Source organism: Alosa pseudoharengus, unplaced genomic scaffold (genome assembly GCF_046254945.1).
Source record: "Alosa pseudoharengus isolate Yale_2024_CS ecotype anadromous, Long Island Sound unplaced genomic scaffold, YU_APseudo_1.1 YU_APseudo_1.1_scf_1, whole genome shotgun sequence".
NCBI classification, from domain to species: Eukaryota; Metazoa; Chordata; class Actinopteri; order Clupeiformes; family Clupeidae; genus Alosa; species Alosa pseudoharengus.
The window spans coordinates 33,727,652-33,754,210 of NW_027468564.1; the positions used below are offsets into that span (position 1 = coordinate 33,727,652).

A 26,559-nucleotide genomic window follows, 5' to 3' on the forward strand; every position below is an offset into this window, starting at 1 on the left:
ATCTGGGTTGATTATAGTAATTGATTTTTGTAATCCAGATAACATGTAATCCATTACTACTCAATCCTGTCGGTACGGAGTACCCCAGCCCAGACCTTAGGCTGCATAGGTCACAATATTCTCCAATCCACAGCACTATGGTCACCGCACTCACATAGGCCGCAGCACAAAGTCTGCCCTCTCCATCAGGGGTCTGACTGACTTATGAATGTCTGAGATAATACTGTTGACATTACGTCTAAATGTATACTAGGGCTGGATTCCCACTCCAGTCAAAATGTTCCAAAACCCCATTCATTCTTTCAAAGGGATTTTAAGATTTTAGAATCAGAATGTGCAAAAATACCTATCCACCCCACCTACTGTCGGACGGGTAGAGCCAGTCTATCTTATCTGCACTCATTTTCATTAAAAAAAATGGCTGTGGTTTTTCAAAAGAATGGTGTCCTTTAAGGGACTTTTCTTTTGAAAAACGGAATCGGTCTCCACTCTTATTTTGAAGCAACTTCTAAATGGCGGCCATATTGAAAATTTCTTCTCTGGCTACACAGGAAGCTGCGTTCCCTGGCAGAATTGGATACAGAATCAATCAACAACAACAACAACAACAATATAGCAAAACGTAGTCATCATGGCGCCCGTAAGTAAATGTTTGTATTTTAATTGAACAGAAGCCTTTATGCTCCTGTGTAGTTGTCTGCACTGACTGATTGTAGTCTCGGATGTTCCCCTAATGTAAGGTTGACTCGCGATACCGTGCAAGGGAGAGAAATTACAGTTGCAAACAAACCGAGACTGGTACCTCTGCTTTGATACATGCACTTTTTCTTGTTTGTTCTTAGAGTGATGTTGACTATGCCCTGCAAACGTTGGTGTCGAAAATAAAAGAGAGAGAGTTGGAGTCACAACGGGCACTGAGCGAACACGATGTGGCGAACAGACTCCTGAAATTGCAGCTTCAGGAACTACAGAAAAAACTAAATGAAAAGGAGAGCCAGTTAGCGGATGCCAATGAGGTAACTACGCTCCTACGGACTGTGAAGTGCCTTCACTTCGTGGATGTTTGATGTTTCGAAATTATTATGTGTGAATTATGAAAGTAGATAGACTTTTGGAAATTACCACAACACATATAGTAATGTAGCCTGCCGAAAGGAGACGATTGAATGAAGTGGTTTTGTCTGTCTGGCTTTTCGTGATTAGCTAAGCTACTTTTTTGTGGATACTATTGAATAGGCCTAATGACATTTGCATTTTATATTAAAAATTGTGATTACATTTTCTAATGTAATCTATTTTAAGAGTATGTTAATATGCAGGCTAGTTTAAAGTTTGTTTATGTTTTTGCAGCAGTCACCCCTTTTGGAAACTCAGATACTGGGCTGCATGTGAACAAGATGATTAATCTGTAGGCTAAGCCCCTGCAGATGCCCCCTGTGTCTATGAACAATGGTGATTGTGAATTTATTTGTATTTACTTGTGTTTATGTCCTTTGCAGACAATTCGTGCTCTGAGGAGTGTGACGCAGATCATCACTGGTCTGCAGGACGAGATCAGGGCCCTGCGTACACAGCTGCGGACGTCCCACGCTCACAAACATCGACTAGTCACCACACCCAAGAAGAACCCAGCAACCCGCTCCACTTCAAACACAACTCAGGTCCAGAACCTACCAATATCCTCCCAGTCAATCAAAATTCAGACACAGAGCCTACCATCTTGTTATGGAAACTGCATGTGAATACGTTTGCAAATATGGAAGCATATTATAGAAATACTACCTGTAATGTTTTTTAAATAAAATCCAGTATTTAAACTTGATCAAAGATGCCACAGGACATTTGTTAGTGATTAGGCCATTCTTAGTAATGTATTTGTTTGCATGCGACTTTCCTACCAGTCAACCAAAAAAAAGACATCATTTAAGAAACTGTGGCGGGTTGGTGCATGCAGCCAGATGTAACGCAGTAGTTCTAAAACTGGGGGAGATGTGCCCGCCTATTGTGGTGCGAACACATAGCAAGTGGGACGCGAGGTTGCAGACATCTCACTCCCAAAATGCAACATTTTTAGCGATCATCATTCTGCAATTGACATGCAGTACCCCTCATATATCATAATTACTTGCCAGCTAAACGGGGTGATCATCACATCTGCCAAACGTGTGCCAACTAGAAAGAGGGTGTGTGTATTGGAAGCGCTTCCAATCGAAAGAGACAATGAAGAGATGTTTTAATAGGCAGATTGGCTGCATCAGAGATGTTTATTGGTATGAGTACTTACACAAAACGCTATGTGTCAGCCATGGAACAGACACGCAATGCACATGCTACGCCGGCGGTCTGAATCGGCCTTTAGTTTTTAAAATGCTTTTAAAATGCTCTACTTTTGTATTTACTTGTCCTTTTTCCTTTATATCCCTTGTTCTGTCATAGGCATCTGATAACCTGTCCTGTCACACTCTTCACCCCACTGAGACTGGACCCACATGTTCAGCCTACATTTCCCAGAATTCCACTCAAGAATGCACCCTTCTGAAACTCATCTCTGATTGTGGAAGGACAACCGATGTGGCTGTTCCAGGGGTCAAACAGGAGGAGCAGGAAGTTGTAATGGATGAAGGGGAAGGCGGAGGGCACGAGGACAGGGAGACCGAGGGGCAGGTCCCTGATGAGTCGGTGAAGGTGGAGAACAGCGAGTGGGACGGGGGCTTTGAAAATAGCCATGCAGGTAAGTGGACCACAAAACTAAGAGATACTCTCTATAAATCAATGGTGTATGTATTTGTGACTTTAACTCATTGAATGCCAAGCTGTTTTCGGGAGCTTTGCCCTAGAGTGCCAGCAATCTAGACCATTGTTGATGATTTTTGTACAGCCACAGCATATTCTGTGTTATAGCTATGAACACAAACAATAGCTTGATTAAAAGGTGAGACTTTAAGCTCTCGCTGGGTGCAAACCGTGTATTTCTACACGCCTCTGTTCCTGAGAAATCCCAAGCTAAACAGTGGCTAGTTTTCATCAAAATCGCTGTTTTTTTCTAGAAATGGAGATATAACGTCTTTCATGAAATATGGAGTGTTGCCTGTTACTTACTTGGGTAAACTTTCCGGGAAGTGATCAGTGAGACCTGGATAGACTGCCACCTAGTGATAGACCCACGAAAATGGCCTGGTTTTGACCTGACGTGGATGCGTCACTGATTCGACCCAAAGCGGCAACCGAGTTATGATAAAATGTCCAGATAAAATGTCCAGATTGTGCGTTTTCACGAGTTTCACAATCGTCATATATTTCATTTCCATTCATCACAGAGTTCCCAAAATCACATATAAGGTGTGTTAGAGTGTCTAGTTTCCTAATTTAAAAAAAAAGCTAAAAACGTAATATTACGTTTTTGGCACTCAACGCATGGGAAGGAAAGGCACTCAATGAGTTAAAGCTGTAAAGATTTTTAGGAGCTTCTTTCAATAATTCTAAGATGTCAGTATTTATAAAAACAATACGCACAAATGTAAATGTTCCATAGCATGTATTTGACAAGATTTTTTAAAATAAATCAGCAAATTGTTTTTGCTCACACAGTACAAGTCACTCTGTAACATTTTGTTTTGAAAGCAAACCGGCAAAATTCCTAATAGGAGAGTTGACCCACAGTGATGCCCAAATTTTGGTCAGATGAATTGAAAATACTTGGTTAAAGTGCAATCATCATATTATTCGGTTAATCGGCAATTTTTAGAAACAAGCACTTTTTTGTTAATAAATTGATACTGTTATACAGTACATCGTAATTAAGATGGCTGGAAGCGGTGATCATTGGGGTCCAAGCATATTCCTCAATGGGAGTAAGCTGTAGATTTTAACATCTAGCCATCTGCAACAAGACCGAGCCAGTTAGATTGAAGCCACACAACAAACAGGTCTGTTTAGGAGATGCTATTTCAGTAACTGCTGGTCAGATTTTGGTACACTGATATTTCCGTGCAGCTCAGCTTACCTTCCCCTTCAAGTGCTTTCCCTATCATTATAAATGTTTAACTATTTCACAGAACTAAAATGTATTGGTGTGGATGTGTGTAGTCTGTCAAACATTAAAACCTTATTAACTGTGACCACAGAGTTTAAATACATGGAACAGCACCATGTTTGACATTAGTCAGAAGTTTTCTTGATAGAGAAGACCGGCAGGATCCACCAAGTGTCTTAGCGCAAAGTGGACCTTAAGATCTGGTCTCAGATGAACAAGACTAGACATAAAAGCAGTAATCATGTGTGAAGACCTTAGTGTTGAGGCACCCTTCATGGCAAGTCATAAAAGAAGACAGTGTCTGACCCGTGAGTAGTTTAGCTGTTTAGTAGTAGCTGTGCGGGTGCGTTAGTTTTGGGCAACGTAACAGTCAATCAAGAAAAAAACTCGCACACCATTATTTGCTGTTGAAAAATAAATAAAGTGTTTAATCCATCAAGCCAAGGTGCTACCAAGTGAGGTGAACACTTGATTGACAGACCCGTGAGTAGTGCCACCACGTTAAAGATGCCGATCAGGCAATTGTAGTCATGTCATTTATGTGTTATGTCTACAATCCGCTCAATAACCACACTATCTATTCTTGGAGAGTCCAGCCCGGAAGCGTATTCAAGTGCTGAGGAAGAAGGTGGGTTTACATAAATGGTGTCCATGTGCAGACACAAACATCCAAACCAAACCAGCATCAGATAAACCAAAGTCATTTAGCTATAACTGATTCAGGAAATATTTTTTTGGGGAAAGGATGCGATGACTGAATGTATGATTTCAATTGTAGCATTTATTTAGTCTTTTTTCTGAACAGTCAGTGAGCATAACTAGTCACTTCTTTAGTAACTTATTTAAACCAATCAAGCTTTTAAAAACTCCAGTGAGGGACACTATGTTAAGTGAATAATTGAATAAGTGAATAATTTTACATTTCATTTTGTTGACTGACCGTAAACAAAAGCAATCAGAAGCTACAATGTATCTACAATTCACTTAGGTCATTGCCATCCGACAATTTTCACAGCTACACCTCTCTCCTTTGATCTGACCTAGAAGAGGCCCAGACTGTCCACAGTGCGAAACAAACTGTTGAGATTCTGAAGGGGAAGATCCTGAATCTAGAGGGAAAAGTGGAGTCTTTGACCGAAGAGAGAAATTTCCTTCGTGAAGGACTGGAGGGTGGTAAGTTCCCAGGCGCACGTTGTCTTGTACTTTCATGTTAGATCCCATTGCCCCATGATGAAGTGCAGAGGTGTAAAAGTCCGACTTAAGAAAGTAAAAAAGTCCTGCCATATTTTGTTCTAACCATTCACTTCATCAGCTGATTCTAATTAGCACAATTCTTAGGCCAGGTAGATCAGCTAATTAGTGAAATCACATGTGTTAAGCGCACAGGTATAAACAATGCATGGCAGGACTTTAACTTTCTGAAGCCGGACTTTTACAACTCTGATTAAGTGTATGTCTATTTAGGTCTCTCATGAAAAATAGATATTATCTTGATGGGATTCCCCCAATTTAATAAAATAATTATTATTACAAATCGAAAAATACTGATTCAAATAAAGATTTTCAATTCTGTTTTAGTCAGCAATAGGGCAGGGTATTGTCTACATATCATGATACAATGCAATGATACTGTCTAACAGTAGGATCACACTATGTACCACACTTAAAATTCAGGCCGATACGGAAATTAAATTGATTATGTTTCTAATCCAAGAGTTATTAATGTATACATTTAGTGTTACCTTTTCTGTTGTCGCTTATTCTTTTATTGTTTTGATGCCAACCGTTTTTTTTTTATTGAGCATAGTCCAGTAGATATATTTGTTTTTTTTGTGCTTGTTTGTTTATTGTTTTTTTTTTTGGTGACAGCCCTAAAATTGAAAGCTGAAGTTGGTGAACCATCTCAGCAGCCTTCAAACCAAACCATCTCCGATATATCTTCAGACTCAGCCGAAACATCAGAGTTCGAGCCCTTGCCAAAGAAAAAGAAGAAGGACAGAAGAGGTAAAAAAATACGTTGTGTACAGTATTTTACATTTATTAATTTAGCGGACACTTTCCAAAACAACTTACAAAGGAGTACAAAAGTTTAAGCTACATTGGAATGCAATATGTAGGTCCTGAAACACAAGAGAGTTTGTTTGATAACTGAGGCTATGAATTAATAGTATGCTTGAGAAAAATACCACATTACCTAATCCAAACATGTATCCTATTTGAATAATTTATTGAAAGCAATAATAAGGGGTGTCCGTCTAAAGCTAGGGAACATTATGTATAGTTGTGCTGGAGTAATTTCACTGAGTACACGCACCACACACACACACACAGAGAGAGAGAGAGAGAGAGAGAGAGAAAGCCTTGCATGACTACAGGATTAAAGCCCTCTGACTACAGGATCAAAATGATCTATGCCCCTATTTTGCACCCTGGTGCATGGCGTAAAACTTGTTTTCCACCCAACGCAAAGTTTATTTTCTTATTTTGTACATCTATTTTTTAAGTCAGTGAGGATAGGAGCAGGCTTCACTCAATTTGTCTATTTCTAAACTTTAAGAGTGCTGGCCTGGATAGTTATACATACAAGAAGAATTGAAGAAGGCACACGCCGAAACGCGTATGTGCAAATAAAAGAGTATGTATGCATAGTGCGGCCTCTGTCCTATTTTTCTTACATCTATTTTTTAAACAATGTGCTCAGGGGTGTGGTAATTAAAGGAATTATCCGGAGTAAAATGCACTTTAGATCAATTTACGGATGATTGGGAGTACATACGTTGAGTTGACATCCAAATCATGTCATTCGGATGTGTTTTAAGAAAGTTCGATGTTACGGCTCCCACACACAGCTGCGTGCTTCGCGTTGCTGGAGACGCATCCCATTCACTTTAAATGGGCTCACGTGATCCGTTGCCGAACTGAATTGTGGGTCCGTCGCGTCGCGTTTCCCACCGCTCGCGTTGAGGAGTTCAGCTGTTGCTGCACCGACAGACGGCACCGGCCAATCAAGCCAATCTACGGACGGCACCAACCAATCACATTACGGGTTTACTTCAAGTCATTTGCATAGCTACCGTCGGGAACACCCACTGGCATGCATTGACGGAACGCAGCTGTGTGTGGGAGCCGTTACCGTTTTTAGTCAAAACTCGTTAGCGTGGAAGTGAGATGGGCATATTATTTCGCCGCTACAAAACGCTATTTTTATACCTCTTCTACAGTTCCAAACAACATTACACTTACGTGGTAGTGAGTAGAGGGTCCCTAAAGCCAAACCGAAGTATCCCGAGGAAGACTGGGTCGCGACCCACAGGTGGGTCGCAGGAGATTTTATTTGGGTCGCCAGCACAATTTATGTTGTCTAATAAATTAAATATTGGTGGTTGCATGCATTTTGCATGTTAGATCTGAAGTGAAATGGGTCGCGATAGTCTGTCATTTTTAAAAAGTGGGTCCCAAAAAAAAAAATTTGGGAAACACTGGGATAGAGAGTCCAGAATGAATTTCATCAAACCAGTACCTTTCCGGAAATGTTGTCATCTTTGCTGCCATCTTTAGGGGAAAGTTCACAATTTCTTCGCCGTTTAAAAAAAAAAAAAAAAACATAGTCCAGTCAATACAACTTCATTTCAATTTCAAAAGAAATACTGGACTATGTTTTTTTTTTTTTTTTTTTTAAACGGCGACAAAACTGTGAATTTCCAGAGCACACTTGGCAATTGACTCCTACGGACTTTCCCCTAAAGATGGCAGCAAAGATGACAACATTTCCGGAAAGGTACTGGCTTGATGAAATTCATTCTGGACTCTCTATCCAACCACATAAAGACCTCGGGATACTTCGGTTTGGCTTTAGGGACCCTCTACTCACTACCACGTAAGTGTAATGTTGTTTGGAACTGTAGAAGAGGTATAAAAATAGCGTTTTGTAGCGGCGAAATAATATGCACTTCTCACTTCCACGCTAACGAGTTTTGACTAAAAACGGTAACATCGAACTTTCTTAAAACACATCCGAATGACATGATTTGGATGTCAACTCAACGTATGTACTCCCAATCATCCGTAAATTGATCTAAAGTGCATTTTACTCCGGATAATTCCTTTAACAACCTAGGAAGTGGCCTAGCGCCTTGTCTAAAAATCGCTATTGTACACCACCTAAAATGCATTACGCCACGGACCAAGAAAAACCTAAGTCTATGGCGAGTTGTTTATATGTTATTTTAAGAGCGCATTGTCAACAGGCATATTGGCAAATGCACAACGCACCATCCTTCTATCCTCCATGAACGCGCACCAGCCTACATCTATGCAAAACATTAGAAATTACACGATTAGGCTACAATGGGAAACATAATTAGAATAAAGATATTACGAAATACATGTCACAATGCATTTGCAAATTGGTAATGACTGTTAAAAGTGATTAGGCGAAAGCACAGCTGAAGACGCAGCTATAAGCAACTCCTCTACAGGATAAACGTAACCCATTGTCAGTCAATAGTGAAAGTAACTTATTGCGTATAACTGCCTTGTCGTTGACCGACACCATGGTTAAGTTAGTTTCACTTTACCAATGAGTTCAAATAATAGACGAGTGCAAATGCGTAAAGGCTATGCTAGGTTTTAGTAAAGCATGGTTTAGTGAAATGACTGTTCCATACGCTCTTGCAAGCAGCAACTCCTTCAAATGCGCCGTTGACTGTCAAAATACCGATGCATTCTTTGACGTTGCGCTTTGCGCCGTTAAAGGGAATGACAGATGTCATTCTAATAGGTTTAAATGATGTTGCGCCCCAAACACACCCATATGACTGATTAAAAAACCTAGGAACACCTTGTTGCACCATGCGCTCGATGTTTGATAACGAAAACACTCCCAATGTGGACTGGACATCCTACTAAATTTGAATAAGCTTTTGACTAGTGACGATGCACTTTAGACTGTCATGATAGGGCACCTAGTCCGCTTGTTCAACACAACAATGACAGAAGTGTTAGGCACCGAAAACCAGTTCCAGCGGACCGAATGACAATGTAATCAGTGCGCTGTACAGGGGACCGAATGACAAGGCCGACATCAGTGCGCCGTACAGGGGACCGAATGAAAAGGCCGACATCAGTGCGCCATACGGGGGCCACTTTAATCCCCAGCTGTTAAATATCTACCCTCTGGTGTTCTGACATCAGATGCATCACCACAAAGTCTCATGCGTAAACTCAATGCTATTATGTGGTGTGTGGGCTGATCCACTTATGTTTGTGCTTAGGATATTACTCCTGATATTAAATAAGTAGGGTTTCTGCCTTGTTATTAATTTGGATTTAGTTATACTTTTCACTTTGCCTACCATTTAAATTAAGGCTCTCGGTGTGTTTTTCGATGATCGGAAAGTACCACACATTCTGGCTCCATATGAAAAAGTTTATTAGATAATGACATTTTGGTATATAGGGCCTTCATCAGATCATGTCTCGGTGTGTATTTGTCATATAATGTTTTTACATTTGTGGATGTATACACATACTCACTATCGGTGTTTTATTTCAGTGAGAACTCCCGAAGACTCCATCTTGAGATACAACAAGGTCCTCAAGCTTGTTAAAAGTGGCCACACTAAGACTGACGCCTACATTAGAATGAAGGTGGACCGAAACACAATCGTCAGCCAGGCGCCGATTGCGGAGCTGGCGGCGGTCAACCCGGAGCTGTTCAGGGTCATGAGGGCGACGTTCAGAAGAGGCGACAGCCTGCAGAGGTTTGCGTCCCTGTGCATGGCTCAGTGTAGTCTGGAGCCCAACGCAGGCCTCATCACGGTTATGAAAGAATCAAACCACCTGCTAGATATAGGGAAAATTAAAGGTCAATAAGGTCTAAAATGTTAACATGTATAATATATATATATATTTTTTTTTCTATTGTGATTTTTTTTAAACTCTCTTTTGTTTATCATGTCTGTATACGTAACTGGATTTATATAGAAAAGCTCTGTTGTTTTGCCTGTTGACAGCTGCTATGAAATCAGTTTTCCATTTATCATTTTGTTTATCATGTTATAGCAGGATTTCTGCTGGTCTTATAAAAAGTCTAAAATTTAATAATATTAATTTCAGGCCTTAAAAAGTCCAGATATTGCATACTAGATCTTTATATTTAGTTATGTCTTAAATATGTACGTTCATTTAAAGATTCTTCCATTGTCCTGTATTTTTTTAATTTTTTATTATTTGTTTGAGAAATGTGTTTCCGAATGTTTTAATTCTGTGTGTTGTAGATCCAGGTATTAGTATGCTGCAATAAAACTACAACTACTACTTTGAAAGCCTTTCTGGGACTCTTTCATACTTTTTCGTATTTCCTGTAGGTCTTAAATTTAATTCAGCATGGTCTTAAAAAGGTCTTAAAATGTCTTAAATTGAACTTGAAATTGAAAAATACAGGACTGATGTAAAGATGATGGTTATAAATAATTGTAAACTGCGTTTGAGTTTTGAAAATTACTTTTTAATAAAAACACTTTTACAAACTGCATGGTGGGTCATCACATATAAAATTTATTTTTGATTTATAACTTGAAAGTATGATTATTACTGCTGTTGTTTATTTAAAGGGATGTTCCACCATTTTGGGAATTACACTCATTTTCCACCTCCCCTCGAGTTAAACAATAATTGATTTTTACCTTTCTCCAGTTCATCCAGCCGTTCTGTGAGTCTGGCAATACCAATTTTAGCTCCAGCCTAGCATAGATCATTGAATCGGATTAGACCATTAGCATCTCGCCTGCTAGCATCACGCTTAAAAGTGACTAAGATTTCCGGTAATTTTCCTATTTAAAACTTGTCTCTTCTTTTTTTTTTTTTATAAATTTTTTTATTGACAATATACAGATAGAAATACAATGACAGTACAGGTTAAAACTTGTCTCTTCTCAAGTTAGAAAGTGTAATAAGACTAACGGAAAATGAAACGTGGCGATTTTCTAGGCTTTCTTTGACATAGTCCCTGTAGGCTGTAACTTCCAGCAACAAGTTTGAGCTGCAGCAGATCATAACGCCGGAATGAGAGTGTAGTTCCATGTCAAATCAGCCTAGAAAATCGCCACATAAATCTCTTCATTATTTATTTGTATGGTTTTTGAATACTTATAATATGATAACTTGGTGAGGCACCGTATTGTAATTATTTAGGGTCTATATGAAGTCATGGCCATTTAATGATAATAGTTTTAGTTTAATGATAAACTTCAGAACAGTAATGTAGCCAACATTGAGAACTACAACTAAAATTGATAATTAAATCATTCATATTGAGTAGACAAAGAAATAAATGAAAGCAATTGCTCTCTGCAATGCTGTATTATGACCAGTAATAAGAGTTGAACACTGTGTATCGACATATGTTTGCATACATGAAAATCACTTTTTTATTATTAGTTAGCAGTGACATCCACCTCGTATGTGTGTTCTTCAGAGACTGCTGTGGTGCAGAATGCAACCCAATCTCGGAAAAGGCTGCTGGTGGAGACTCCTCTAAACAGCCATTCAGCAAGTGTGGTGAGCTTTTCCTTTCATTTATCCATTTCCATGTGCTAACAGAGAATATAAATCACAAGAATAAAACAGTACATATATTGGAATCATGTATGTTACCAAGCTCAAGGAGTGCAGCTTCTTATTCAGTAGTTTATTAGTTTAGGGATTCCTTCCATGTTTATGTCTGAAAAGGGTTTAGTACTCCAGGAGTAGGCAAAAACACAGCCTCCAACATGTATCTACCTCACACAAAATGAGTGTAATTTTGTATTTAACAGTGAATTATGTTTTACAACTGGCTTTTGTGTTTCCTCTGCAGTAGAAAATATTGGGTCGTACGTGCAAAAATTCATTTTAAAATTTGTTTTGTTTTCCAGACCCTGATAGACACAGTCAGCGATAGAAGTGAAGAAGAGAGTGACGAGAGCGTGGTGCTACCTCCGAGTAAAAGAGCTACGCTAAACGACGATATTGTTACAGCTTTCAAAGGTGCGCTAAACGACGATATTGTTACAGCTTTCAAAGGTGCGCTAAACGACGATATTGTTACAGCTTTCAAAGGTGCGCTAAACGACGATATTGTTACAGCTTTCAAAGGTGCGCTAAACGACGATATTGTTACAGCTTTCAAAGGTACGCTAAACGACGATATTGTTACAGCTTTCAAAGGTGCGCTAAACGACGATATTGTTACAGCTTTCAAAGGTGCGCTAAACAATTATATTGTTACAGCTTTCAACGTTTTTTTAATCAATGATATTGTTGCAGCTTTCAAATGTGCGCTAAACGATGATATTGTTACAGCATTCAAAGGTACATAGTGCAATCGAAGGCCAGAACTATCCCTTTCAAAATTAATAATTTAATAGAACAGAATATAATTGATAATTTAATAATATGACATCACTTTTGTTTATGTTTATGCATGGTTTTGATGGTGTGAAGGAGAATGTTGTACAAATGCGCAGCGCTGGCAGGGCATTCCAGAGATTAGGGCCTGCTGGCAACTCTGGGGTTTTCAGTGCAGATCTACGGAATCTGATTTGACTGCTATGAACATTCTGTTATGTAATTTCTGTGGTCTGTTGTGTGCACTGTCAGAAGGGGGCGAAATGGGACACTGATGAATATTACCGGGATATTTCAAGCTTGAGTGGCCCCTAACAACTCATTTGCCTTTGCAGAGTGGCCCAGTTTCGTAAAAACGCTGAAAGACCTGGTCACAGCCATGAAAATACCATCTGCCTCACCTGTTTTACCACTGGACATATCTTTTAGCGAACCCCCAGTCTCCACTCCTACAAGAGAAATGGTAAAGTATGTCCATACTAGTGTTTATAGTCCAGTGATAGTTTTACGTGAGTGCCACTTACTGTAAGAAACTGGTGTCCACGTAGCACAGCAAAAATGATCTCTCACAAAACACTTTCATTGGTTTAATGAATATATCATTTTTTTTAAGACATTTAACATAACTGTCATAGAAAGAATCTGAACTCACTTGGATTAACCCATTAAAACCTTATATAGTGTATAAGACTCAAGACAAAAGCATACAAACAGCAAATAGTTATAATAGTTTAAAAGGTAAAGTACATAAAATAAAATGAAATGGTCAGTGTCACATTATGTGTTGGTGGCAGAAGATTGTTGGCTCCTATAGGCTTGTATGCAAAATACTCATAAATTCTTATTGTTAGTAAATTAACTTTACATTTCCTATCATGGTGCTATAACATGTTTTAGGATGTAGAGGTCACATGCAACAAAATGCATTCTTATTATTGTGATCAATAGCCCTCCTCTTGTCTCAGCCCAAGTCCAATTCAAGTCCGACTTAAGATCTCAAAATACTCACATTTTCTTTTCTCACTACATTGTCATCTTAGGGCTGTCAGGTGAGATCTCATTTCATCGTTTGCTTTCTTATGGGGGGGTCTTCTACACAAGCTGTGTGAACAGATGTGATGATCCAACTTTGGGTTCCAACTTTTTTTTCACACCAATCAGACACATTCAAGAATGCCAGTGTGATGAGCTATTCAACCCATTAGCGTTGTATCAGCTTTGACAGTTTTGTTTTGGTAGATGCATGTTGGCACAGTTAATTAGTCTCTCTAATGTTTTTTTGTATGAATGTTATTTCTTGTTCTGTGTGGAATGTTCTTTCAGGTCCAGCTGCCTGGAGGTCTGTCTATTCCAAAAAGAATGTATGACCGTCTGTCTCGGTCAAAAATGAGCCTTTTTGCGCAGGAGTTGGCTGTGGTTATATTTGGAAGAGACACCTTAGCAAAGTGTAGCCTGACGGGACGAAAAACAAACAAAAGCCCTCTGGACCCTGCTAAAGTGAATGCAATTATTGGTATGTACCGTGTGTGTATAACTACAGGGTTCATTTGTGACACAGGCACCAGTCGGATAAGAGACATTTTTATTTTTATTTTTTTGTTTGTTTAACATTTACAGATGCTGTCATTGGACACTTCCCTGGAACCTCACCATCCGAAATCAGAGCTGTCCTCCGTCGGAAATGTAACAACGAAAGTTTTGCTCTTAAGGGGCAAAGTGTAGATATGGATGTAAGGCCCGGCCGAAGTAGGATTTTTTCAACTGATACTGATTATGATATTTGAGGACTGAGGATGATGCTGATCGCATGGGACCAGGCTGTTAAAAAAAATATATATTCTGTTTTTTTTTCAATATATCTGCTGTAGGCTACCAAACAGGTTTCAGCCATGTTTTTGCAGTCTTTAAAATAAAGTGTTTTTTTTTGATGGAAACCTTTTGTTTAAAGTTTACCTTTTTGGAACAGCGAGTGGGAGGAATGCACACCCTAGTAGAGGTGCTGACCAGGAGGTTATCAAATTAAAAGACCGAGTAGCCGCAGGCTGATCTCTTTATGTATTTAAAAACTGACGTTTCAAAAGACAGCCTTTGTAACCTTGATAGAAGGCTGTTTGCCGAAACGTTGGTCTTTGAAGAGATCAGAGTGTGTTGCAGGTATTTTTTGATGTGTTACAAGACACATCATGAGTGAAATAAACAGTTACAGTAAGCACCAGGGATGAGTTCAGATGGGTTATTCGCTAATTGATGTTCTACTATTATTTATATATATATATATTATATATATATATTTATATTTTTATATATATATATTTTTTTTTTTTTTTTTTTTTACTCATTTTCCTGAGGACATGCACATCATCTATCTGTCTGGATGACACTTTTGGAAACATTTTGAATACACACATTACTGTTGTTAAAATATTTAGTTCATGTGTAGATGAGGCCTCATTTGTTAAAATATTGCTTTGATTGTAAGTTGTTGTCGTTTTGTTTTATGAGCAGACACACAGAGAGACAGACCTAACCCCATCAGGGGCTGAGGGTAATCATATATCAAAAATGTGTCACATTTATATAAAATCACAGAAGTGATATTATATTAAGCGCCAGAAGAGGTGATTCTTATTGCTGAGATGAGCCAAAAGATCTGGCTCAGAGCTGGAATTCCCATTTGTACTCCATGCTAAGGACCCAGGGACTGGATGGATAGGAGCTTCTATGGTTGTCAAGTTTGGAGTGATTTTTTTTCTTGGAGGCTGACTGACAAGTGTTTGTCTACACTACACCACTGAAGCCATCCCATGGAGTGGAGTAGGGGAGACGAAACGAGACCAGAGAAGGTGGTAATGTCCTCAGGTTCTGTTGCAGTTTTAAACAGCCATCGCAGTCATTCAGGTCAGGTGTCAGTCCTTCATGCTGAAAACTTTGAAGGTAAGCGTTTCTTTTTTTCTGTTCCAGTAGGTGGCGGTGTGTGCTTCTAAGCGTAGGCTACTCAAAATGTGTAGAAGAAGAGAGGTGTTGGGGTGACAGACTGGGCGGAGGAAAACAGTGGCAAGTCTCGGTAGTCCAGGTTGTGCCTGTAGCGTTGTATGGTTGTATCTCACTTTGATAAAATTCGTTTAGAATAGACTTATCAAACTAAATTAACGTAAGCACGATCAACTGAAACAGTAGGTACCAGCTAACTGGTTAAACTGGAAATTAATTAACTAGCTGTGAGTGTGACTAGCCTACATAATTCCTTTTGGAAGAGTACGTAGTGGGCACATAATTTGCAAATTCCACTGAAATATTATGTAGGTAATGTTACAGTCGCCTTGCAGGCTACTGAGCAATTTGGGTGTTTTCCTACTGTAGTAAGGAAAGAAGAAAAGGAAGCAGAAACGGCGAGAACATTGCCATCCCGGTCACAACAGCAATAACGTTGCATAGCCATGATGATGACTCCCGTGAGTAAACATTTATTTTGGTTTACCAGTTTGCCTCTGTTGCATTGTCTGCTGGTAGAATACAACCTACCTACACTCTTACTTAAGTGTTCTTCCCCTGCTCGCGATGACAATAAAAGACAGACGATACCGTTTTCAACCTGAGTCTGCTTTGATACCGTTACTCTTTTCTTCTTTGTTCGTAGTGTGACGTTGACTATGCCCTGCAAACGTTGATGTCGAAAATTAAAGAGAGAGAGCTGGAGTCGCAACGGGCACTGAACGAACAAGATGTTGCAAACAGACTCTTGAAACTGCAGCTTCAGGAACTACAGAACAAACTGAAGGAAAAGGACTACCAGTTAGCGGATGCCAATGAGGTAAAAATAACTGAAAGCGCCATGATTTTGTGCATCATGTTTATGTGATAATAGCAGAAGATGTTTATTTTTCAACATGCTTTGTAAAAACAAAGTGTAAGTTCTGTGCTTTGTGACATAGCAGCTAACCTTTTCCAAACATTTGATCCGCAAAAAAAAGAAGACTTTGCCTGGATGCTATTGTGATTGCTCTCTATTTGTGACAGCAAGAGCAACAGCTGGCTGTCCCACTGATGGGGCCATGCAATCATCTCTCTGCTTCACACTGATATCATGAGTATCATATTATGAGTGTGTCACATAGCTCTACAGTTTAAATAGTACAACATAGAAAATCATTGTGTGGTGGTCAATGTTGATATTGTGGTGGGCCACCATAAATAAGTCAATGTACTGTATGGGAAACACTGCAGTTATGCAGACTGTGTGTAATAAACGTAAAGATAGAAACTGTGAATTTGTCTTCGACTTCCATTTATGTCCTTTTTTAGACGATTCGTGCTCTGAGGAGTGTGACGCAGATCATCACTGGTCTACAGGATGAGATCAGGGCCCTGCGCACACAGCTGCTGGCGTCCCACGCTCACAAACATCGACTTGTCGACACACAGATGCAGAACCCAGAAGTCCTCGCCAGCCCAGTCAGAACACAGGTCCGGAGCTTGTTATTAAAAATGCTTACGGTTGTGCAGATATTGAATTATCTGGTTGAAATATCCGGTTACGATTTTAAGTTGGAGGTCCTGGAGTTTTGACATAGTGCAAGAAACTTGGAGAGCTTTATCTCAGAAAGTATTTGAGTGAATGCAGTTACTAGATAGTAAGTCGTGAAGATTCTTTGTCTTTTTTGAAGATGTTTTACAATACTTTTCTTTTTTTCTTTTTTATAGGCGTCTGATGACATGACCCATCATACTCTTGATGACATGACCCATCGTACTCTTTTCCACCCCGCTGAAGCTGGCCCCATGGCTCCAGACTACATTTCCCAGAATTCCACACAAGAATGCACCCTTCTGAAACTCATCTCTGATTGTGGCAGGACAACCGATGTGGCTGTTCCAGGGGTCAAACAGGAGGAGGAGGCATGTGAAATGGATGAAGGGGAAGGCGGAGGGCACGAGGACAGGGAGACCGAGGGGCAGGTCCCTGATGAGTCGGTGAAGGTGGAGAACAGCGAGTGGGACGGGAGCTTTGAATATAGCCATGCAGGTAAGTAGAGGTCTCTTAGGGCAAATGTAGAGAAGCTCCCTGTAAATCAGTGATGTACATTTATTTCATATGTGTTTTGTTAGGTTTGTTAGTAGGGTTGCAACGAGTAATCAATTAATCGATTAGTTGTTGATTATTAAATTAACCGTCGACTAGTGATAATCGATTAACCGGTTTATGTCCTTTTTTTAAGGAAAATACATCAAAATTGTCTGATTGTAGCTCAGATTGTAGACTAGATTGTAGCCAGATTTACTTACTCCTCTATGACCGTGTGCTTAATATCTTTGGTGTGTGGACAAAGCAAGGCAAAGATTTGGAAACATTTTTTTTTTTCATCATTTTCTGGCATTTAATCAATCAAACAACTACGGTAATCGATTAATCGAGAAAATAATGGGGAAATTAATCGGCTATGATCGACTATGAAAATAATCATTAGTGGCAGCCCTATTTGTTAGTACTTTCTTTGATTGTGTGGTATTTGTCATAATTTAGTGTAATTTTTTTTACACTTTATTATTCTTCTGTACAGTGTTTTGTGTTCTCACTTTTACTTCTGTGTTTCCCTTTCCTGTTGATTTTACTCCTGTTACATATGTTTGCATAGTACGTACATATATGACGTATGTGTATGTATGTATGTAAGTATTTACTGTCTACTATGTTTTGTGCAAGTTGTATATCCTCTTCGGGCCACCTTGTGACGTTTTGGGATGCTTAACCTGAGCAATTATTCTTAGATCCACAGTGGTGTTTGCTGCTATCTTCATTTGTGCAATGACCACTGCTGAGTGGGAGCGATTATTGTGAGACTATTATTAAACAACCTCTCATTTATCATTGTTCCACAAAGATGACGCACTACCTCTTTAGCAGTTCTGGTTGGTAGCCAGCGGCTAATGACAAACTACAGGTGCGCCTAAATTCACAAACAAATGTGAACCTAGAAATCGCTGTAAACTAGGGCTGCTCGATTATAGCAAAACAAATCATAATACCTCATACCTACGGCCGAATTACAGATGTGGGTTTTAGTTGAATTTGAGATATAATTAAACTGAAAATCAGGCAAAAAACAACGCATAGAAAAAATTAAAATGTGGAACAGTTACACACCATAAAACAAAGGTGTGCTGGACATGTATCTCAAGACAAAACAAGAGCATTGTTGCAAAGCATAGTGCAGCAAAATACAATCATTATAATGTGTTTAGATTATGCTGTTTTCATTATCGTTGGAAGTCATTATCGATTAATCGATTAATTGCACAGCCCTACTGTGAAGATTTGCGAACACTGGCAAACAGTCAGAGGAGGTAGTTCATATACAAACATATAATGACGCTGGAGGAATGGTTGACAGATGTTTGGAAGATGTTTGGAATGTTTACTAAAGATGTTTGGTATATTTACTAAAACATGCTCAAATTTAACACTTCGGCGAAAACATGTTCACTTTGGATGTTCACCTCTGTTCAAAAGAATCTGAAGGCACTTCAAATCTTTGTGTGTTGACTACCAAAGCCCTGGCTGTTGGTAAACAGGTTCCAGTGAAGCACAAACTCTGCTTGTCTAGGCTCATGTACCAGTTATTGGTGGTCCAGAAAATGACAAGCACGTTTTGCTACAAATTAGAAATATTCATCACTTGTTTAATGCAGTACATTTGAAACAAAACAGTCATTTAGAATATACGGTAAATACCCCTACTGAAATGTACTAATTGTAACTGATTGAGTTAATTTGTCATAATAGAATGTAATCCACCACAAACGACTCTTATCTAGGGAGATTAATTAAATACTCTTGTCTAGGAAGATTCATTGAATAAACTATTACTTCAAAGGAGCCATTTGACGTCTTTAGTACCAGATTGTATTTACTCTGTAGTTTTATTGATCTTTCAGTGTAAAACATTTTGTCCATTTGGAGTAGCGTACTTGTCCTCTGTTTGCTTATTTGTGTAGCACACGACAGTGGAGAACTACCGGACAATGACTCTTCATATGCCTACAGTAATCATGATATGGCCGCCATAGAAGGTAAGTGCCTTTCAAGTGCATTACCAGCATTTTTAACCAGGGAAACTACCTAAATCTGTTAATGTGTCAAAGTGAACTAGCTAGCTGTTGATTGTTAGGTAATACCATTTACCAACTAGCCAGGATTTATAAATTAGCTAACTAGGTTTTGGTCATTAATGTTGGGTAAAGTAACTGATTTATGACATAATGCTGAATAAACGGTATGGGAGTGTAATGGGAGTGTGATGTACAGTACTGTGCTGTGAATGCCACATTCTTCAGTTAGGCATGAACAAATGGGTTGTGCATTCAGTCAATGCACATGTGTAGATTTTACAATATTTTCAATGGACAGATTTTACCATGTTTCATATATATTCTTTTATTATTATTATTGTTTTCAGCGGCAACATCCAGCTCTTCGTCTCATTCCTCAGATTCACCTGCGGTTCAGAATGCAACCCAAACTCGAAAAAGGCAGTTGGTGGAGGCTCCTCTTGACAGCCATTCAGCAAGTGTGGTGAGCTTTTGCTCCTATGTCATGAAATACAAAGACTAAAGACATTTAAACTTTGCATAAAAGTTAGGACATGAGATTAAAAGGATGTTTGTTACAAACTCTTAACATGCTGTACTTAAACCACTTATTAACTGATGTACTTAAAAGAAAAATCTGGCGAGGTCACCTAGTACTAAAACAAAATCCATCAGTTTAAAAAGTAAACGGTTTTACCTTGCTTGAGTTGCTACAGCCAGCAGCTAACGCAGCCAGGCAGCTACAGTGCTACACTCTGGGGGCATGTCCATGGGGCAGCTACAGTGCTACACTCTGGGGGCATGTACATGGGAGCTCACGGACATGCCCACAGAGTTTCATTTAAGTTATCGTCCTCATCAAAGTGGTAGCCGAAACCCTGTCAACATAAAGGCTATGGCGACAATCTGGCCATAGCCTACAGTTAAATCATGATGCAACGGTAATCTTGGCTCAGAGTTTGGCTTGCTTTCTAACTGTGTTCCCGAGCATAACACACAGTACATACAACTTCCCGTCTTGGCAAATTAGCGTCATTATAGCGTCAGAATTAATGGATGAACTTGATTATGACAGTCATCATAACCTTATAAACTACAGTTAAGCCATGGGGACACCATCAGCTTCACACAGCGAAGGTGTGAATCACCCGCATCTTACCCTTTTGTATTCAGACATATCTTCAACCGCATAATCTCTGGACTAGGGGGCTGGTAGTGTAAGACCCGGGTGATTTCGAGGTCAAATAATTTGGACATTTGTGTCCACACATACTGCCCACACGCGTGACCTCCGGATCATGTCAGAAGTCCAGTGTATGTCTGAAAGGAGCCAATGTGGCTAATACACAGAGAATTACTGTATGCCGTGTTCGTACAGGAGTGAGTGCCAGGATTTCATAGGGGATGTGCCGTAGAGTGAAAATATTTGCTGTTTTATGTTATTTAATTACATATCCTTGTATCTACGTGTCAAACTGTCTTTTCATATATGCTTTATGATTGTTCACCATTACTTAATAGACTTGGCTGTACGCTTTGTAAAATGTGCACCTGTGACCTGTTTAATGTTTAAGATTGTCCAGACCGCACTCCGTTCCAAGCTTGGGGGTGACAGGATATTTCAGGAGTACAATAAGATGAAATGTCTCTCCGACGCAACAAGGAGGAAGATGGTGAACATACTGGTGGCGGACATGATGGAAAATCATGGGTGAGTCATGTATTGAGCCCTTTTCTTTGTTGTGGTGGTTGTTGCTATTGTTTCTGTTTCTGTTGTTGTTGTTGTTGTATTCGTGCCTCTTTTTTAATTACTGTCTCCACCTCAAAGGAGTTTTACCGGTATTCATTAGAAATGCAATGTAAAGCATGTATTGAAATGGTCATATTCAGTGGCGCCTGCAGCTGTACGGCCGTACGCACTGTGCGTACCTTCAAGCTCCGCGGGGGGAGAGAGAGAGAGAGAGAGAGAGAGAGAGTTTAGAAGTTTGTGTGTGATCGGGGGCGGGGCAGGGATGGGGTTTGCGATAGAGAGACCGGTCTAGTAGATGGGGCGGGGTGTGTGAGTGATCATGACAACTGATTGGTTACTGGGAAAGTAAAAAATTTAATTGTATCGCTTGCCCCCTCGCTGTGTGTCATCAGTGTCGATTCCCTCCAAATTGAAGAACAGCAAGTATCAGTCAGTAGTTCTACCATACCGTGTGCGATTACCAGCATAAAAATTAGTAAACGAAGCTTCAAACAAATGAGTTTATTTCAAACATTTTCTAAAATGCCTAAATGCAATGATGCACAGGCGTCCTCTGCTTGCCAGCCGTCTCCTGAACCGTCAAAAAAGGGCTAGCGGCCAGGCTAAGACACAGTCCTCCAACTTGGTGCCCATTAGATCGATCAGTTCAATAAATCCCTTCAATAAATCAGTTCCGTTCAAATATGTTAGCGCTTGTTATGTTATGCGCTTTTTTTGTGTTGATGTGTTGGGGGGGGGTTCCGATGTCTGTGCGTACCTTAACATTTAATCCTGCAGGCGCCCCTGGTCATATTCAAACTGCTGATGTTATGAATGAAGTTCAAACGTCTGTAGTAGTGATTGGGTTGGTAGACTACAGATGCTTGTTTGTTTTTGTTGTTATTTCTATTTCCCATTTGTCATTTTGAGTCTGACCAGCTAATCCAGTCTTGTCCTGTTCTGCAGAAGACCCCCACCAGTGAGTGTCCGGGTGTCCTACGCCCTCGGAATAGTAACCTTATTCCCTCTCTTAAAGGATCTGAATTCCAAGAACGGTTATGTAAGTATCTGGATGAATAACAGGTGATATTATTGCTAAAGGTGATGTTATTATTGATATTGTTGTATTATTGCCATCGTATGTCACATTACCATTGTTTGTGTGTGTTTAAATATGCATCGGTTGGTAAAATCTAGATCCCACATTTACAGCAAGATTGTGAGCTAAAAATGTGCCGTTACTTTTCAGGAGCACTACTACGACCATCAGAGTGGTTCTGGTTACTTGGCCTGGAGGTTGAAAACAGTCCAGCGCTCCTCATCCAGTCACATCCCGAGATCTTTCTCCACCTATCAGGATGCCCCAAGGTCTCTCTCGACCTATCAGGATGCTCCGAGACGTCTCTCCACCTATCAGGACGTCCCGAGACGTCCGTCCACCTATCAGGATGGCCCAAGGACGCGGCGACCGGCCCACTCGGCACCTCCGCAGATCTCTGCTGAGCAGTGTCAAGAGGCCGTGATGCTGATGAGAGGCTCTGACGACGTGGCGCTCGTGAGGGAGAACATGAAGGCCACGTTAGAGCGCCGACAGGATGTGGTGCACGACCCCGAGACGGCGTCGGCTGCAGCCGTGCTCGATCTTTTCCCGCGCTTCCTGGACACGCCTGGCTTGGTGAGGAGATAAGATGGAGATTTGTTTTTTTTCCTCAAAAAAGCTTTATATTTACTATATATTTTAAATAATAAATATATATGGTCTTATATAATATTCTTCAAGTGGCCAATTTGGGTTAATGGCACCCTTTTTTGACCTTTTTGCCTTTAAGCTTAGACACGTCCACAGCAGGACACTCATAGGTCAACAAAACAAAAATATCCAGCAGACAGATTTTTCCATACATTACACCAGTTCTCAAATGTGGGGAATAGAGACATGACAGGTGGGGTGCGATGAACAGGAGGAAATTTGTTTGTCAATAATGCCTTTATATTTTGACAAGGAAGATCATGGATTCAAAACAAAATAGCCACACGCAAACGTAGGGGTCATAAATAGACCGATATATGAATTAAAATAACATCTGATCCAGCGGACCGAGACAGGAAATGTAACTTATTGACTAGGGGGCTAGTTGGCTAGTTGGCCTGCATGTTCTCATGGTTGTCTCTTTCCTCTGTGCTGCAGGTTAATCAGGACTTCACCATGCTGTTTGGAGAGGAGGTGTCAGGCCGATTTCTGTCGCGGTGGCAGACGTTCTACAAGCCCAGGATCATCGACGACTGTAAGCGACTCCCCCACGGCACACACATGGACAGCCTCCTCTTCCTGTCATCACTGAGCCAGCCGTCTGAATGGTCCGAAGGTAACTAAGGGCAACCTCGGAGTTGTTGAATGCACAGTGTGACCTAAAATCATAATTATCAATCAGTCCGGAATCATACCGATTTAAATGCAGCAGTTATTTTGTTTGTTTGTTTATGTGTTTGTTTGTGAACAGATTGGGATAGTGACCTGGCAACCATACTCTTGCTCTTGCATCTTTTGCCGCCAACTTCAAAGGGCAAGAAGCACAAGAAGATTAGTGCTGCGGAAGCTGGTGACCATCTGGTGAAATTCATGAAAGTAAGATGTCTCACTTCTCTACATGCAAACATCAGGGAACTCTTTCTGTTTGTCATAGACACATTCTCTCTCTTTCTCTCTCTGTCTCTCTCTATATATATCTATCTCTCTTTCTCTCTCTCTATCTGTCTGTCTCTCTTTATCTTTCTCTCTCTGTACCTCTCTTTCTTTCTTTCTTTCTTTCTTTCTTTCTTTCTTTCTTTATCTCTTTCTCTTTCTCTCTGTACCTCTCTCTCTATCTATCTGTCTGTCTGTCTCTCTATCTCTCTATCTCTCTCTCTCTCTTTCTCTCTCTCTCTGTCTCTCTCTGACTCTCCGTCTCCCTCTTTGCCTTCCAGACGGGCAACAGCCTGGAGAACTTCCTTGAGGAAGCTCGAGCAGCACCTCCGTTCCTCCTCTGTGTTGGGGAGAGGAAGAGCAGCATTCAGAATTACTTCGTCGTTCTGGAACAGAAGGCCATCCCCTGCGAAGTGAACACTGCCACCGCGGCCTTCGACGAACTCTTCAAGGCGCACTTTGTGTTCGGCCGGTCCTACGACGAGCCCCTGTACAACTTTTTCACGTTCCTGCAGACCACGGTGTACGGCATTGACGTGGGCAGCGCCAAGGAGAGCCCGAGAGTCCGAGAGATTCGCGCCAGACTTCTTAACAACAGCCACTGAAAGCAATAGAGACAAAATCACACGAGTTTGGCTTGTGATGTGTCTTTGTGTGGTGTTGTTATTATGGTGTTATTTTCACATTGAAAGTTTGACTTATTTTAGGTTAAAAAGTTTGCTGTATTTGTACAGTTTTGTTGTTCCTCAGATTATGTATTAGACTGTACAGGCACCACAACAGTTATGGATCCGGGTGATTCTTGTGCTGGTGCAGACAATCATAGGATGCCGTCAGTAGGTCGTTTCAGAGTATTAATCAGGAGCATGTGAAGTATAGGTTTGCCACGGCGACCAGAAATACGTTCTCAGGCTAATACGTTCTCAGAAATCAGCCCCCACACTTCTGATTATGTAGATTCACAAGTGTTTGGATTCTTGACTACACTGTATGTGGTCGATAGAGTGTACCTTTCAATCTTTTCAAATTGCTTTTTTACATCATATACAGTATATATTTTCTTTTTACATTTTTGAGTAGTGTGTGCTATATCATGAAGCTTCATTTTTCACCAGTATACTTTGAAATGGTGAAATTTGATACAGTATTAACATATAACACTGTTTTGTTTACTGTTCTTGATAAATTCATTAAACATGTAAATGTTTATGATGTGCTTCATGGTGTCATCTTTACAAGAGAGTTTGTTTTAAATTGAGGGCTTCAAGTGACCAACATGCTTCATGTGTCAAAGCCACACATGTTCTGTAGTCAGTTTGCTGTGACCACTCAACTGTATGACTTTGTAATCCGTGGAATGTTTGAGGCAGTACGCAAACAAATACAAGACTGATGTGTTCATCCCAATTTGGCTCTTGGATCAATCTGGGGTGCGTTTCCCAAAACCATAGTTGCTAACCTGTTGGCAACTTGGTTGGTTGGCAATGGGAAATTGTATTGCAACCAACAAAGTTGCTGACTTACTCAGCAACTATGGTTTTGAGAAACGTGCCCCTGGAGGGAGCAGTTGTATGCCTATGTCCTCTAATACAAGTAAAAACATTCCAGCCTACATAGTGGAACACTATAATCTCTGAAATCTGAAAATCAGGGGGTCAGGATTTAAAGAGTTAGCTTCAGCCAGTTAGCATTATGGTTGGCTCCCCTCACCTTTACAAATTTGACGTCTGATGCATGCTGACTTCCGGCCCCCTGTTAAATTTTACAAACAAGCCGATTAGCTGCCATGTTAGTTAGTGGTGGCCAAGAGTATGCTGTCTATGTGGATTGGAAGTTTCCAAGCTTGGAGCAGCAAATCCACATGGACAACATAACTTGTGGCCCTCTGTGAAAATGTGGCCAGAAGTCAGCACGTCAGACGCCATTTTTAAAGATGGTGATGGCAGTCAACTGAGGATGCATTTGGCTGAAGTAGCTAGCCTAGCATTGACATAAGGAATGTCTCTGCAGGTCTATATAATACCTCCATGGTTAAAATACATGTGCTGAATTCCTGTTTGTTTGTTTGTGGTCCACAGACTCACATGTTCAGGTCACGCCAAAAAATAGAGCATTTGTTTAAATTTGCACAGACTCACATGGCTCCCCTTGATACTTACATCAAGAAAACGTATTATGAGAGTTTCGTGCCTGAAATGCCTTTACTGAAATCTCGTGTGTGTGTGTGTGTGTGTCTGCACCCTACAGGCTCCCACACGTTCAGGTCACGGCAGGGCCTCATCAAGGCCAACGAAGGCGCTGCCGCCTGTCTGATGTGCAAGAGCGGCATGCAGCCATCCGAGGAACACCTGGACCGACGACACTTCAAATACGCCGTACACTTCCAAGAGCATGGCGTTGGTGAGTTGAGTCTGTTCCGCAGTGTCCAATCGTAGTCACGCGCAACATCGATCACACTTAAGATACGCGGCGGTGCACATGAAAGAGGATGGCACTGGTGAAGAAAGAGTATAAGAGGTGGTGGTGATGGTGGTGAGTGTGTGTTAGCCGTATTAACGTATAAACCACATGACAGTGTTTTATACAAATTCAAAAAGACAAATCTGCATATTGACCACTCCCGTGTATAAACCGCAGTGG

At 40.4% G+C, this 26,559-nt stretch overlaps 2 protein-coding genes across 5 annotated transcripts; both read left to right on the forward strand.

The window, feature by feature from the left end:
• Positions 1–532: 532 nt before the first annotated feature.
• LOC143125950 (uncharacterized) lies at positions 533–14,355 on the forward strand. Of its 3 annotated transcripts, XM_076287816.1 has the most exons (9): positions 533–640; positions 843–1,016; positions 1,500–1,661; positions 2,437–2,731; positions 11,511–11,593; positions 11,950–12,061; positions 12,757–12,884; positions 13,745–13,934; positions 14,039–14,355. In XM_076287816.1, exons 1-9 carry the CDS (start codon positions 632–634, stop codon positions 14,203–14,205), a joined length of 1,320 nt encoding a protein of 439 aa, XP_076143931.1. In that variant the 5' UTR covers positions 533–631; the 3' UTR covers positions 14,206–14,355. The 3 variants fall into 3 exon arrangements, with proteins under 3 accessions (XP_076143931.1, XP_076143940.1, XP_076143949.1); XM_076287825.1 differs by lacking the exons at positions 11,511–11,593; positions 11,950–12,061; positions 12,757–12,884; positions 13,745–13,934; positions 14,039–14,355 and adding exons at positions 4,623–4,661; positions 5,078–5,206; positions 5,903–6,037; positions 9,588–11,224; XM_076287834.1 differs by lacking the exons at positions 11,511–11,593; positions 11,950–12,061; positions 12,757–12,884; positions 13,745–13,934; positions 14,039–14,355 and adding exons at positions 5,078–5,206; positions 5,903–6,037; positions 9,588–11,222.
• A 992-nt stretch (positions 14,356–15,347) lies between these two features.
• Positions 15,348–25,128, forward strand: LOC143125970 (uncharacterized). Of its 2 annotated transcripts, XM_076287845.1 has the most exons (13): positions 15,348–15,639; positions 15,782–15,873; positions 16,059–16,232; positions 16,724–16,885; positions 17,123–17,444; positions 19,415–19,489; positions 19,876–19,991; positions 21,082–21,218; positions 22,203–22,296; positions 22,486–22,911; positions 23,425–23,602; positions 23,738–23,862; positions 24,201–25,128. In XM_076287845.1, the coding sequence occupies exons 2-13, from the start codon at positions 15,859–15,861 to the stop codon at positions 24,522–24,524; spliced, it is 2,148 nt and encodes a 715-aa protein (XP_076143960.1). In that variant the 5' UTR covers positions 15,348–15,639; positions 15,782–15,858; the 3' UTR covers positions 24,525–25,128. The 2 variants fall into 2 exon arrangements, with proteins under 2 accessions (XP_076143960.1, XP_076143970.1); XM_076287855.1 differs by having other exon boundaries at positions 15,348–15,873; positions 22,206–22,296.
• Positions 25,129–26,559: the final 1,431 nt, after the last annotated feature.